This window comes from Chelonia mydas, chromosome 8 (assembly GCF_015237465.2).
Source record: "Chelonia mydas isolate rCheMyd1 chromosome 8, rCheMyd1.pri.v2, whole genome shotgun sequence".
NCBI lineage: Eukaryota > Metazoa > Chordata > Testudines > Cheloniidae > Chelonia > Chelonia mydas.
Genome location: NC_057854.1, coordinates 65,740,029 through 65,756,270, shown reverse-complemented (window position 1 = coordinate 65,756,270; position 16,242 = coordinate 65,740,029). Strand labels below are relative to the sequence as shown.

Sequence of the window (16,242 nt, the reverse complement as noted above, 5' to 3'; positions counted from 1 at the left end):
TGTTGAGGAAGGAATTTGTCGAACTCAAACCTCCAAATCAACCTTCAGTGGCTGGTTCAGTTTTAATTCCTACAAAGCAAACTGTGGCATTCAGAACCCCACCATGAACAGCCCCTACAGATCAATTACAACAGTTTCTCTTAATTTCTCACTTAACAGAGGGCATAACTTTCTTCTCTCTCATATAAGTGAAAGGGACGTGCATTTATATACATATTTGTCTCTCTGTGTGTGTGTGTGTGTGTGTGTGTGTGTGTGTGTGTGTGTGTGTGAGAGAGAGAGAGAGAGAGAGAGATGTTAAGAACAGAATTTAATTGAAATGCATTCTGTGTCTTTCAAGTTAGGTGTGACTCTTAGATATATGATATGACAGGAAAATTATGCCTTCCATGTGTAGAGATGTGTAAATGCCTCATTAAGTTTAATGATTATCATAAGAGTGGCTCCACAAAGAAACGCTTTGTTACTGAAAAGCAGCAGTGACACGGTAAAGCCATGTTTGAATTGTGTTATCACTGAACTGGCTAAATTAATAAATCGGCACTGAAATTATTCTGTTTGTAAATAAAGGGCTATATTTTCAAAACTTTATGTGAACAGGGTACATTATAAAAAGATAATTTAGCAGCCCAAGAAATTATGCACACAGCATATTTTCAGACTTGATGTCAAGTCAACTTGAATGAACGTGCGCGTGTGTGTCTAAGCACTGAAGGAATGCAGAACGAGGAGATGGGGATGGGCACATCTATACAACAAGATGGACAAGAGGAATCTCTCTTAAAAGGATATGTCAGGCAAGAAATTATAAGTGCAGGTTTTGATAGAGGAAAACATACAAATAAACAATTAACAACAATATATATAGCTGATTCTGAGTATCCATCCATACATATACAAAGCTATTCCGGATATAGCACAAGGGACATTAGTCTAAGAAGAAATCCTCAAAGGAAGGAAGGATATACTGACCTATATACAATGACAACACAATCTTACATATAAACAAGGTTTATACAAGTATGGGTTTGATAAACAGACCATTAACAATTCCTGCTAGTAACAGCAATTATTTAAAAAGCCACACAGGAGCCAGACCATGCCTTTACATTACCAAGTATGAATTCTGACGCATGAATTTAAACAAGAAATTAACCAGTTTATTATATTCACATATGTACAAAATATTACAAATTAAACTACTGTACTAAGTCACTGCATGACAGCAAGGTCTCCATACAGGCAAAAGAAAGCACATTGAGAAGCAGTGGCTCTGGAATTGTTACATAAGTCTTTGGTATTAGAAATATAGTTTAAGATGCAGTGTTTAACTCATTCAGTACAGGGCATTAAACAGAGATAACCAAGATGTACAGTATGAATACTATGAAAAAGTGTTAAGATATTACTTTAATTCTTCTCCAAGGTAAATTGCTGGACCCCTGAGTTGCTAAAAAGCACACAACCAATTTAGGGTAACAAGGCGACTTATCAAAATAATGTTTAAAAAATCCTAGGTTACTGAACATAACAGATGTGTTTCTTAATTTGTATTGAATTAAACTGCTTCTCCTCGTACAAGAACTATATGCTAATAGCTAAGCACAAAACATTTCACAGAGCTAGAGCCTATTCCTTTACCCCTAAAGCAGGCAAAGCTGCCAAAGAACCAGTGTGGTCCATTTAAGGAGAACAGGATCAGGCCCACAACACATAATACTATTGCATGGCAAAATATAACCAGACAACATACCAAAGTCTAAACTGCTGTACAGATCACTTTATAAAATATCTTTTAGGAATCATTTACAAATGCTCTAAATCAGTTCCATCAAATACATGTATTCAACTCAATCACAGTTACATAATTTTGAGGTAAACTCCCTGAAACTATGCTACTTTGGCAGAGATTCATCCCTAACCCTAAGCTTAAAATTCACCCATATGCAGAGAATTTCCGAGAGGCTCGCTGCACCACGTGGCCCTGCAAAGGGGCTGCCTGCAGGATGCAGTGTGTGTGTGTGAGGAATGGCTGCACAGGTATGTGTGTGTCTCTGCAACCCAATGTGAATGGGATGTCTGTGCTGGCCACAAATAGGCCAGCATAAAAGTGGGGATCACGGGGGCGGGGGAGAGCAGCCCAAGGGAGGGGAGTTGGGGTATGTGCTCATTCTGTGGAGGATCATTGGATATCATTCAGTCTATAGGATGGATAGCAGTTGCAAAGGGGCTGTATTGCTGGTCTGTGTGCACATTGTGGGAATGGATCCTCCTGTGTTTTGTACTGGAAGGAGGAGAGTGTCACACACAGGAAAAATACAGTTCAGAATTTTATGTATGTAGGAACATTTTGTTTAGCCCAAATTTTACAGGTAAGAGATTAGCTAAATATTAACAATTGTATATTCACACCTGTACAACATCACTACTAACACTTGTTTCAACTTTTTCTTCTATGAACCAGAACTTTCAAACTTTATTAAAATTCTGGATCTCAAAAGACAGATATCACTTGCTCATACCTGACACCAAGGTTACAGGCTTTCATGCAAACTTGGGGGCTCTTTTTCTTAGGATAATCGACACTTACGCATTACATTGTGGAAGGAACAGTCCACACCACTGCATTGCCATAATTTCACTGCTACTCTGGGAGAGAAGTAACAATCAGGGTTAGATTCCAGAAAAACAGAAAGGCAGGCAACAGGAAAAAAAAAAATCTGTAAGATGTTCGTTTACCATGCCCTGATGACCAAGAAGGTATACACTGGATGATACGTGCTCCCATTTGCTAGCGTGGGAAAGAGAAAAAGCCCTTCATGGAGACCTGATGTAGAAAGCTTCCAAAAGCAAAATACAAAAGTGCCAGTAGTTTAAGATACAAAGTGCAGTACTACCCTTAAAAATGATACCTTCTTTCCCAGCAGATCTGTTCCTGTGTGTATTTAGGGTGAAATCTCCTTGCTTTGCTCCAAAAATACATTTTTATTACTATTTAATTCTTTCAGCCCTGCAGAGTCAGTACACTTATGGGACAGTGAGTGGGATTCTTTTTGTGCTCACTCAGGAAAGGAATTGTTAACTAAATTCCTACTGCAAAGTCAAATCTGCCATATTATAGGCAGAATATGACCTACAAAATGTTTAAACTACTGATGATACATGAGCTGTAAAGAACACATTTTGTCTTTAAGATTCCTGTGTGTGTTTACATAGTTAGCTGCTTATTTGTAAACTGAGTAAAATTCGCTTTGAAGCGCATAACAAAACAAAAAGAGAACACCACAATCCCATTTGTAGTTGTTTTTTCTAGCAGAACCACACGAAGTAACACTACCCTTTTTAAAACTGCTGTCAAACAAGTTGTTTGAAAATTTAGGCAGGACTTCAAGTCAGTTGTAATCATCCCACACATGTACCTTGGAAGAGAAGGCTATAAATATTTACTACATTTCTATTTTTCTCAGAATGGTTTGATGAGTGCACAACTGTTTGTTATGTGATAAATAACATTGCTTGATGTTTCAAGACAGCTAATATTGACTGGCATGACTGAACTTTCCTTTTTCTGTATGCAGTGATAAGGAGTAATAAGCCTTCATCGCCTCCTTCTACCATCACAGATGTTAGCTACTAGAAAAAAAGATTTATTAAACATTTACCGATAGGTAGCATTCGCTGTGTACCACAGGGTGAAATGAAAAGCAGCATAAAGAAATCTGTTTTGCAAGGATCTTCTGGAAAGCTGAGGGTTGGGCTTTATACTGGTCCCTGATGATGGCAAACTGGCAGGTTGTTTCTTGCATAGCTCTGGGCAAACCATTAATCTGTCAGCACAAACTTCTGTAGAAATTCCAGCAATAAGACTGGAGGGTTTGGACAGACAGAAAACGCTGCTTTTGAAATACTTAACAAGACTAATAATGCTTTGCAGATTGTTGTATTCCACAGTCCCTGAAATTTCTGGTCAACAGTGCAAAGTAAGTGTTCAATTCATTCATCTTCTTCAACATAGGTTGATGGAAACCAGCCCACCTAAAGAAGGCAAAAGCAGAATAAAAATAATACATAAGACGCTAATGACACAGGACAATTCTTTTACAGGCCTGCCTAGGCAAAAACTGTAATGGTTCTGTTTAGCAAACAAGGGGACACAAAATTATAAAGATAAACTTGATTGGGCCACCACAGCACTTAGTTAGAGTAACGCCTCTCAACCAAGTGATGCAAATTATTGATCCCATGATTTGGAGATTGCAGCACTGGACTTTAAAACCTTTTTTTGGAAGATCAGAACTAAACCACTAGCTATGACTGTGCCCCAAAGCACTAAAACATGGAAGAAGAAGAGTAAGAGCAGAAACAAGGAGTTTTACTAGAGCCAGGCAGCTGCTATTTCCCCATTTTTGAGGTGACGGACATCTAAGTATTCTTCAAAGCTACCATCAGGCTCGCAAGTCCCCATTACCATTATTCACATAAATTAAATAGGAACTGATTTTGTTGTGCTTACATGCACTCAAGTCTCAATGTAGTCAGGAGTCGTTTTAAATGAGAAAGAATTGCAGGGCAGAGCCCGAAATTTTTCATTTATACTGCATTGTTACAAGTTATTGTATTGCTCATGAAAGAAACTACACCATTAACTTTGGAGAGTGAGGTCCTATATCTATAACAGAGTGCAACACTTCATGCTGCCCTGCCAATGTACCCTGTTCTGGATGAACTATCTCTAGAAAAAGAAGAGAACTTAAGTCCCAAAGCCCATCTTGCTGAGACTGTCAAACAGAATGCCCATTCCTAATGTTTTTCTTTAGTATGCGCCTGTCTGTCCATTAACACCTGGAACGAAAGCATCAATTTATTTCACACAGGGCCATCAAAAATAGTTTAGGTTTCTATATTGCTTCCAGTCTATATGATTATTTCTTTTTTAAAATGTGACTCTCTCATGCTCTAGGCACATGTACAAAATAAAAACCCCTTCAAATAATGTAAAACACAAGATCCCAGACTTCTCCCCATCCTATTGCACAGGACTTTCACTCACACCCACCATCTCAACCCACATCCACCCTCCGTTACCCAAAGCTGGAGAAACAGGCCCTTTACAGCAGGCCCTGGCGCTGCCACTAATCTCTTCCCATTTAAACCAGGACTTTCAGTGCCTCAATTTATCTCCACTGCAGAGGTATTACATGAGCAGAGTGGTAGCACTTAACGTAGCGATGGAAACCATTTAGGGCTTCTATGACAAAACTAGCACTTTGAATTGTACCTGGGAACTACCAGCAACCTGCACAAATCTCCGAGCACAGATGTAACATGCTCCCTGTAAAAATCACTGCTACATAAGCCTCTTGCCACATTTTGTACTAGCTGAAGTTTCTGAGTGCTCTTCAGGTGTAGCCTCATATAAATCCTGTTGCAGCAATCCAGTCTTATGCTGACAAAGGTATAGAAGGCAGTAATGAAATGCACATCCAAAAGGAAAGATCATAAAATGCACTCCTGGCCTTTGCTGCTAGCTGGACACCAAGAAGCAACCAGGGATCCAACAAGACCCTGATGTTTTGCTGCTAAGGGTTATAACCTCTGCTATTTCCCCCACCAAACAGTCTTATCCCTGCTGGACATCAGCCAGTTAGTGCTCATCCACGACCCTAGTTCATTTAGACTCTGGGAAAGTTGATCAAGCATACTGTCTGGATCATCTGAAACAGAGCTGATGATGTGTCAGATATGCTGTGAGAGAAAATATGTGAAACAGGTTTATGATGTCTGAAGACTCCATTTAAAAGCCTTATCAGTGAGATAAGTACAAAATGATACCAAATAAAAGAAAAACCTACCCTTCCATTTACTTCACCTCTCCACCAGCCATTGGCACTCATCTTTGTGTAAATTTTCACCACATCACCTTTCAGTAAGGACAGTTCTCTCATGTCTCTTGCACAGAAGTCATACCGGGCAATGGCTATGCCTATTGCTTTTGGACTTAGCACTGAAATTGAACACAAGAAATCAATGTTGTTATGATCTGTTAGTTGTAGACTAATCAATTAAGTTAATACTGTAAAATGTATAGCAATGATTCCATTACAAAATAAATTGGCAACAATTTTATGTAAATGTGAAAGTAACCATCCAAAGAGATCAAGAAGCCTTCTTTAAAGGTTAATTCAACACAAGGTTGGAGGATTTTATGTGCGGAGGAGGGAGGGAAATAGAAAAAACATTACATGAGCTTGAATGTAAATGCCACTAAGGCAAAATTTTTCTCAAGGGTTCAAAAATACTGTAAAATTTATTACACGTTTGTAGTTTATAATAAAACTTGCTGCAAAGTACTTACATCAACATATTTTTCAGGTCACTAGTTTGTTTCCAAACAGATTATTAGCATTTATTGTTGATTTAACTTTAAACCCCTAATGAGGCAAAATACATAGATTATGGTGCTATTCCTTCAGAGAAACAATCCAGGTTAAACACTATCCATATAAGTCTGTAGACTAACTCCTTCCAACTAACAGCAAAAAGGAAATGCATTTCTACAGTTTGGGCAAGTCTAAGCCAGCCCTGGTGACTCCACTAAAATGGGGTCGTGACCCACTTTGGAGTCCTGATCCACAGTTTGAGAACCGCTGCTGTAGACCAACTCCTTCCAACTAACAGCAAAAAAGAAATACATTTCTACAGTTTGGGTTATCTGTTGTATGGCCACTGGATCATGTAAACCACCATTTTTCTGGGGAGTACACTGAAAATCAAACATCAAAAATGATCAGTTGAACCTGGCTCACAAAATTTCACCACAAAGCGAAAATGCCCTGATCCAGCAAAGAACTTAAGTATTAGCATAAGTCTAAGCATGTGAGAGGTCCCAACAAAATCAACTCTTAAAGGTTTACAGTGATGCACCGACTTAAAATACCTTGCTGAACTGGGGCCTAAATCTTTTAAACAGATATAAAAATGACTTCAAACATTTCTGAATGATACAAGTGCAAAAGCTGCATGTCTCTAATATGTACAATTCAAAAATGGCTTTAATTGTAGCAAACTAATAATCTTTTTATGAAGTCTTATAGAATCCAATCATGTAAGCTGCTGTGGACTGTCATTTCTCATTGGGAGGTAAAAGTTCTCAGCACCTTGCAGGGTGAGACCTATAATTGGGTATAATAGAAAAAATATACACTAGCTAATACGTTAGCTTCAGAGGTTAGACGAGCAACTGGCAAGGGTGGAAGCCTATGGTATGCAAAAGGGCATCCAAACAGTGTTTTTCAATAGAGGCAATCTCCCTTTGCAACTGGTTCCATGAGTAAAGCGCTGCTGTAGACAGAAATGGACTACCATTAGTTCTGACTAGCACCTTACATAGGGAGCTAGGGAGATGGACACACTAAAATCCCTATTGAAAAAATCCTGGGTGTATTTGGAGTATGGCCAACAACAGTGAGTTGGAGGAATCATCAAAACCATTCTCTTTGTCATAATTCAGAGAACAAGAGAGCAAGCACACTGTTACTAGAGTTTCCCAAAGAGTTTTAGGAATTGCTACTAACATTCTAGTTTTGAAAATGTAATCGAAATTTAACAGTAAAGAATCAGAGCAAGCTGCCTTCTTTGATTTAAAATCAGGGAAATACGAAACATGGCATATAAACTAGAAAATCTAAACAGCCAGGACAAAATCAACCACTTAAGTGATAGCCTTGCTGCATATACTTTTATTTGATATTTATTGTGACCTCATATGAACAGCAGCTTTTGCATAATAGATACTGTGCATTCAAATAATTAAAACTGGGCACGCATCAATGATTAAAACTGAAATACCTAAAGTTAAATCATATGTCTGAAAATGAATTATGACCATATTTTTCCACATCATCATAGTGCACTACAACTTTACACTCAGCGTTAGTATTTAGCATATGCCTATAGGATATAAATATGTTCTATAGAAGAGAATCAGCAGATTTATATATTGTTCGTGTGCACAATATGAAGATGCTGAAGAATATAGACAATCATGCACAGTATATTATCATAAAAAATACACTACTTACACTCTAGCAAGTCAAATACCATGACTATTTGCCAATTTACATCAATACTATGCCAAATACCGTACTGGGCAGCAAGAATCAGTGCTGATGGGGCAGGAAGTGATTTTGCAGGAGAAGGGGTGCAGCAGAGGCAGTAATTGACATTTTGGGGGGGAAGAGGGAACTAGCAGCACTTATTGATTTGGGGGTCAGTATCTTGGTGGGTGACAATAGCAGTAACTATTGGGGGAAGGGGATAATTGATTTGGAGGTTATAAGGACCAGTAAATGGTTGCGGGGAGGGGAAGGGGAAGCAGAGAGCCGCTCTGGACTCTAGAAAGAGGATAAGAGGTCAAGGGAACAAGGTACATAGGGGGAGATGTGGGGGAGGAACAAAAGGAAGTAGGTAAGAAAGAAGAAAACAAGGGGAACTGAGCGAGGAAAAGAACTCAGGAGAGGAGAAATGCAGGGAATAGTGGGCAGTAAAATATTGGGGGAAATGGGAGGGAAAGGGGGCAGAATCAGAGGAAAGGAGGGGAATATTTCAAACCCCTTTCAAAGTGAGGAGCACAGGGAAAGTGAGAAAGAAGTAAGAGGAGAAGGAAAGAATCTGGAGATAGGGGAGAGAGGATCAGAGAAACAAGAAAAGAAAGAATTGAAACAAGCAGCAGGGGAGATTTTAAAGAAGGAGGAGGCTATGTCTACAGTGCAATTAAAAACTTGCAGCTGTCCCATACCAGCTGACTCAGACTCGCTGGTTTTGGGCTAAGGAGCTGTTTAGTTGCAGTGCAGACGTTGGGCTCAGGCTGGAGCCCGAGCTCTAGGACCCTGCAAGTTAGGAGGGTCCCAGAGCCTGCACTCCAGCCTGAGCTTGAATGTCTACAGTACAATTTTACAGCCTCGCAAGCTCTAGTCAGCTGACACAAGTCAGCCACGGGTATTTAGTTGCACTATAGACATCCCCTGAGAGGACTCACTAATGCTTGTAGCCCCAGAGAACTAGGACACTTTGGTCTGTGTCAGATTTCTGCCTTGCTTCTATTTGGGTCAATTTCTCATTAATGTAACCTGTAACCAGTTTGATCTCACACTATGTATTTCTCTTAACTTGTGGCTTTATCCCCAGAAGAGTCATTTTTGGCTAGTGGGTTCTGTGTGTCTTGAAGCAATGTGCGTTTGCTTAATTTTACAAAACTGTACATCAGTTCTTGCCAGTTTGCAAGCATGGAGAGGAATTTCAAAAAAGTGCTCACAAATTGCTGGCTTAATTCTTCTCCCACTGGCATCAATGAAAATTTTACCACTGACTTCCAGTGGGAGCAGAGATAAGCCAACATTGAAGGTGCTTTTGGAAACCCCACCCATAATATTTAGTGATCATATTTTCCATTTATATTATCATTTAGTTGTGAATTTAATGAAGACTCTTTTGGTGTCTTAAAAAGAGATGATTTTATAAAGAACACAAAAAGTCACGCACAGTATCTGCCAGAATATGAAATGCCATCCAAGCAGACGTGATTAAATTACCTATCACTACCTGACACCCCTTTACTGTTATGTAATTGTTACAAAGACATGCTTTACATCAGATATTGTCAGGATTTCTTTTTGTGGAGGAGACAGAGTGCAGTTAATTCTTACTAATTACCAACATAAAGGGCTCTGTTGGGACTAGTGCTATGCACAAGGGTAGAAGGGGGTGCCAGGGGCCAACCTCAATTCCAAAACCTTGTGCTAGCTAGGCCAGACAATCCACCCTCTATAAGTGGAAGTGAACCAGCATAAGGAGAACAAATGCTGCACTCTTTTAGAGGGTGTAGCAGTTGTTGTGTATGCGCCTTCAGGGTTCTCAGAGACTTTTTGCCTGCCACAGGCAAAATTACTGGGGCTACTGCCAAAGTGGTGCAGCCCCACCATAACTGTGGCTTAAAAGTCACAACAGCATCCTTACTTACTGGTGTTTATTAATGGAGTGCAAGTTTGCCATAATGTGATTGGAATTGAAATTAGCATGACTGTAAATTTCAATCTTTTTATACAGTCTGTTACTTCAAAATCTTTTTATATTTTCAAAGCAAGAGAAGGTTAAAAGAGAATAAAGAAAAAGCGATTACATCTGAAAAGCAGATGAGTAAAATTAACTGAAACAATGGTAGTGCAAAATCTAACATTTGCTACAACAGAACTCTCTAGCAACGGCATTTTACGATGCTGCCACAATATGGTTTGCTATAGAGATGGGACGAATACTTGATTCATTCATGAACAGTGCAATTTTCAGGTATGCATATTTGTATGAATACATCAATTAAAAATATAATACTTGCTATAGGATTCTACTACTGAATGGTGAACTAGTGGCCATTTGAGATCTGCTGCGGCTATTCAAATTCTGCTTATAGGAATGTATACTTTTAAAAGCTGATTTTGCAAGAGTTTGATTTTATTGGACTGCAAGAATAAAAATTTTCTACCCTCTGATTACCTTGTCTTTATAGCTTATCATGTTAACCAGTTACTGAGATTTGGAGTCAGTCTTCAGTATATAGCATTAGCTGCTATTCTGCGTTTAGTCAAGAAATGAAAAAGTAGATTCGTCCCTTCCCTAGTTGGCTGCACATAGAAAGAATTTGCAAACAGAAGCAAATTTAGAAGAAATATAAAAGCGGTAAGCAGTACCTGACCAGAAAGGAGTGGAGGAAGGGGGAACAAAGCTGTAGTCTGGAGGAGTTACAAAAGAAAACCCACAGAACAAAGAGGGGGCTTAGAGAAAGAAAGAGAAAAAGAGAGAAGCAAAAGAATGTTGAAATATCGGCAAAATATTTAAATATTAGTATTTCTATTATGTAAGTCATTGGTAATAAGGAAACTACGGTTCCTCACTGAGGAAGTCTGGAAGGAAATTGACTGTGAAAAGTGGAAAATGTAGATCTATGATTTAATTTTTCACAATTACATTTTTCAAAAACAAAAAATTTAAAAAAAATCCATTTTGGGTTTGGCAGAAAAGAATTTTAAATGGTTTTTTTCTTACAAATAAAGCTGTTTCTTTTCTTAATACATTTTAAAATCCTTTTGGCCCTGACTCAACCAAATTCTTAAACGTGTCTAAGTTCAAGTACATAAGTAGTGCCATTGGTATCCACAGGACTAGTCCCATGCTTAACTTAGGCCTGTTCTTAAGTACAGTAACTCCTCACTTAAAGTCATCCCAGTTAATGTTGTTACGCTGCTAATCAATTAGAGAACATGCTCCTTTAAAGTTGCGCAATGCTACCTTATAACATTGTTTGGCAACCGCCTGCTCTGTCCACTGCTTGCAGGAAGAGCTGCCCGTTGCAGCTAGCTGGTGGGGGCGTGGAACCAGGGTGGACCAGCAGCCCACCTATCAGCTCCATGCAGCTCACTGTATGGCAGCTGCCCATCAATTGCGGGCAGTTCAGCTGTCCCTCCCCCCACTGCCATGTGCTGCTCCTGCCCTCTGCCTTGGAGCTGCTTCCCGGGAGCCTCCTGCTTGCTGTGCGGTGGGGGGGGGTGGGGGGAGGAGGAAAGGAAAAGAAGGGGGCTAATGTCAGGGTGTCCCCTTCCTCCTGCTCCTGTCCCCCGCTTACCCCATCTCAATAGAGCGGGCGGGGGGGGGGACGGGACGGGACACGACAAGGCTCAGGACGGAGGAGCTTGCTGGCAGCAGCAGCTGTCTCAACTTGCTGATCTCCTTAAAAAGGAAATGTACTTAGAGTGGGGTCACCGTAATTAAAGTGTCAATGCGCATCTCTCTCTCTCACACACAGGGTGTGTCTCTCTCTGCCGTGCTGTCTCCCCTCCCTCCATTTGTGCTGCCTTGTAGAGTGTGAGGCTACATTAACAACGTGTTAACCCTTGAGGGTTCAACAGTGAGTGCTAGTTCATCATTTAGCAGTAAGGCATTCCCTGGGAAATATCCCACTCTCTTCCACCCTCTAACTCCACCCCCTCAACCAAGCTTCGCAATCATCATTGATGTGTATAGTATTAACTTGTTTGTTTAAAACTTATACTGTGTGTCTGTGTGTATATTATATATATATATAAATATAGTCTTATCTGGTGAAACAAATTTCCCTGGAACCTAACCCCCCAATTTACGTTAATTCTTATGGGGAAATTGGATTCGCTTAACATTTCGCTTAAAGTCGCATTTTTCAGGAACATAACTACAACGTTAAGCGAGGAGTGACTGTACCTTGTTAAACTGGACCTCACACCATGCATGTAGGGATCACAGCATTCTACTCTGATAACTATTAACATCAACGGGAATTACGTGCACGTTTCATATCCTCTAAGGACTAAATGATGTTTTGGATCCATATATACTACACACATTCAGTTCAATGGAAGTTCTGAGCACACACAAAATGCGGAATTTGGCTCAGGTACTTAAACTTGTGCAGCCAGTATGCTAGCCCCCTCTTTGATGGATAAATGTAATGTATCCTCAGGTAAATGAAGGGTTAAAAACACACTAATTAAATCTCCAGTATATTTATAGTAATCAGGTTGCTGGTCACCCAATTGCTCTCCTTTGGGTGATAGTATGTTTTCTACCCGCAAAAGAGTATGTGCCCATTTTTGTGGATGCAATCATTGTGCATGCAGAAGCAGTCTGAAATGAAAATTGGGACCAAAGAACATGCCGTGGCACCAAAACCCATCTTTGTTTACATTCCTCTTAAGAAAAAAGTAAATTACATCTAGATGTCGTGACATATTTGATAGCTGATGAGGTATCCTCATGCCTACTGAAAGTGTGCAATGAACATCTAAAAAGAGGACACAAGTCCTGGGATGCTGGGAGATTAAAAAGAACAACTGGACAATTTTCTGAAGTAAGTGAAAAGTCAACTTAATTTTAGGTACAAAATGATAATTCAGGTCTAACAAGTAAGTATTGAGAGAACTGTGACACAAGCAGGCCAGCTTTCAAATCACCCTTTGCCTGACATTCTAAGAAATAATATGGAAATTGTATTGCAAGTCATATAAAAAAATTATAGGAAAACCTAACAGCCATTTAATATTCAAAGGGGAAATAAATAAAACCATTAAAACCATTTTTCGTATCACCCTAGACAATTAGGTGATTTGAAGCTGCCTTTGGATTTCATATTAGCTCAAAACACTTGGCATTAGTACTTGATGGACTTTTGCAATGTCCGCAGTAGAGCTTCCTAAATTTCTAAAAAATGCTCCAAGACAGAAATGCTTCTCTCTGCTTATGTTGTGAAGTTTTTCCCAATGTATACCAAATACTATGAAGGTATCAAAGGACAAAAAAAATGAGAATTGCATCATTAGGGAAGATGTATTTATTACAAAAAAAAAAAAATCCAAACAGGTATTCATATAAGCAGAGCAGTGAAAAATGTCCATCTCAAACCTCCACTCAATCTCAGATTGAAGTTGGAAGCTTGACATATTTAATTGCCGCAGCCTGTACTTGTGAAAATCTGGTGACCATGGGCTCAGTTAATGCACCCAGCTGGAAAACTGGCAAACCTCCTTCCCCTCAGTTTGTCATTCAGGGTCCCTCTCAACAGCTATCCCTTCTTATATGAGATGCCTTCAAAGGAGAGCAGGAGGTGGTCGGAGAGGAACTGGCTGAGTGAAGATTCCCCTTGGGGAATGAAGTGAATTCAACTGAAATGTCCAACAAATCTGCAGCGGCTGGTTTGCTTCCAAGTTGTAACCCTTGCTAACAAAATTCCAAGATACAAATTCTCTAACAGCTTTGCAGATCAAACATTGCAGGGTTCAGATACCCTAACTATGAGGGTATTCTAATGCCAACTTGGTGAAAACTAACAGGGCAGGTGTAAAACTAAAAAGCATCAGTTGCAGATGATCTGCCAACAATATCTGAGAGGAGCAGAGAAACTCTTTTCCTCTGGTGGCCTTGTAATCAAGCAGTGGATCACCCGAGAAAGGGACTTGAAGCAGCTCCTAGTGATCACCTAATAAAGGGGACTGCAACTTCATAAAAAGGGCTCGATTCAGTAGAAAGGGAGAGAGCGACAGACAAGGCTGTGCAGGGGAGAACAGGGTGAGGAAAATACTGGACCCCTGAAAAGTCACTGACCAAATCCCAAAGGACTGTGGGAGTGGTGAGGAAAGTGAGGTAGGGTTTTGTGTGCAGGTTTTGTTGTTTTTCCATCAACTGTACCAGTTGTGCTGTCTAAGAATAAGGTATGTTCATTTAGAAATTCCTTTGCAGAGTCTGTGTGTTACTTGCTTACACTGTCACAAAGTCCCCAAAAAGGGAAACAGTAAATCAGCTTCAGTGGAACTCAGAGCTTGCAACAGCTACTGGTGAGGCTTGGGACAGCTGGAGCTATTTTCAGGGCCTGCCAAGATGGGTATCAGACATGGTGTCTGTACCTGGTGTGTGTGCCTAGAGGCCCAAAGTCAGAGACAATACCTAAATTCTGCTGAGCCTCAAGAGAACACCAAACTCACGATTTGGGTCCAGTACTAAAGTCTGGAGTGTCCAGAAGGAAAAGCTCATTCAGATTTATAAAAACCTTCAAATCCATTAACCAAAGTGTCATCCAGGATCAATCAATCTGCATTTTGTTCTCAGAGTTGTGGCAAAATATTAGGTTTTACATGGGGAATCTGAGAATTGAGAGAGTTTTCATCAATTTGGCCTCAGGGGGAAATTTTCCAGTTTCCACCAGCAAATATAGTGGGAAAATGTTCGAATTTCAACATAGCAGAAAGCCAAGCCTGCCAAACCACTTAAGTGGAAAATGCCCCACATTCATTTCTTTTGTTCTTCCATATAATCACTTTTGAACTCCTGTAATGGAGATTTTTATTTCTGGAGTGGAGTGAAGGAAGTGGAATATGCACTATATAAAATCTTGTATCCTGCAGGAATTTGCAACAGTTGTGCTATTTCTCCTGTACGTTAGTACTCTTCCATGTGATACAGATGCCTGCTTCCGTGCCTTCCTCCTATCAGCTGGTCTAAGTAAGAAGAGGCAGTGCTTTCTTTCTGCTCCTCTCGGAGAATAACTAAAATAAACACAAAGGTAAGGCAGGCAGGGTACACTCCTCATGCCAGTCAATGCCCTGGCACTCCATGATAGGTAGGGGTGAGGAGAAAAGAGGACAGAGATTGAGAGGGATGGTGAAAGGAAGGGAGATAGGATAATGGGGGGAAAAGATCATTCTCTGTTCGTCTCTTTTCAAATAACTAGGAATAGACATGAAGTCCTGAGAAAACATGGGATACAACAGGAGGGAGAAAACTCAAAAAACTCACAGGGTTTGTCTACACTACATTTAAACACCTGTGGCTGGCCCATATCAGCTGACTCAGGCTCACGGGTCTATAAAATTGCACTGTAGATGTTTGGGCTTGGGGAATTGGGAGGGTCCCAGAACTCAGGTTGCAGCCCAAGCCTGAACGTCTATACTAAAATTTTACAGCCCCATAGCCTGAGCCCAAGTCAGCTGACCCAGGCCAGCCATGGGTGTTTAATTGCATTGTATACACCCAGGGGAAACAATGAAAAAACAAGAGAAGAAAGAAAAGAGGAAACAGGATGATAGAAAGAAACACAAAGGAAAAACAATGAAAATGGATGAAAAATAATCTGAAAATAATGTGTCCTAAAATTCACCTAATGTTCCTGTTTTACCAAATAAAAATAAGAAATTCTCTTGGAAATTATATATGCATGTCCATGGAGTATAGATAAACAAGTGAAAATCCAAGAAGAAAACTAGTAAGTGAAAATGATGAAATAGTCAAAATTATTTCCACAAGACACTGGGCTTGACTGTATCTTCATTCACAGCAGTCTTCATATTGTTGAAGTCATCATTAATTTTTATTTTCTTCTTCTTATCTGGTGCAGTGCAAAGATAAGGCCATTGCCTGAAACGCTGTGAAGTCTAATATTCTTGCAGGGAAAAATTAAATATTTTCAACAGACCACATAACAGTTGTTTTAAATAGCACTGAACTTCTAAAAAGACAACAACACGTTTATAGACTTTCCCTTAAAATGGAACGTTACATGTTCGTAAGAACAATATTACACATATTGTAGCTATTTACTCCAAAAATACATATAGTCTTTTAACAGGTATTTATATGGTATGTATTTTGAAAATTCTTTTAGAAGTGTTT

At 39.7% G+C, this 16,242-nt stretch overlaps 1 protein-coding gene across 3 annotated transcripts in view; it reads right to left on the bottom strand.

Annotated features, from left to right (window-relative positions):
• Nucleotides 1-1,138: 1,138 nt before the first annotated feature.
• VAV3 (vav guanine nucleotide exchange factor 3) overlaps nt 1,139-16,242 on the bottom strand; it is a 244,734-nt gene continuing 229,630 nt past the window's right edge. For all 3 annotated transcript variants that reach the window (XM_007055209.4, XM_043552808.1, XM_037906160.2), the window contains 2 exons: nt 5,853-6,004; nt 1,139-4,035 (listed from right to left, as the gene is read on the bottom strand). In XM_007055209.4, the coding sequence (XP_007055271.2) occupies nt 3,994-4,035; nt 5,853-6,004 (194 nt within the window). In that variant the 3' untranslated portion in view covers nt 1,139-3,993. The remainder of the gene's footprint in view (nt 4,036-5,852; nt 6,005-16,242) is intronic.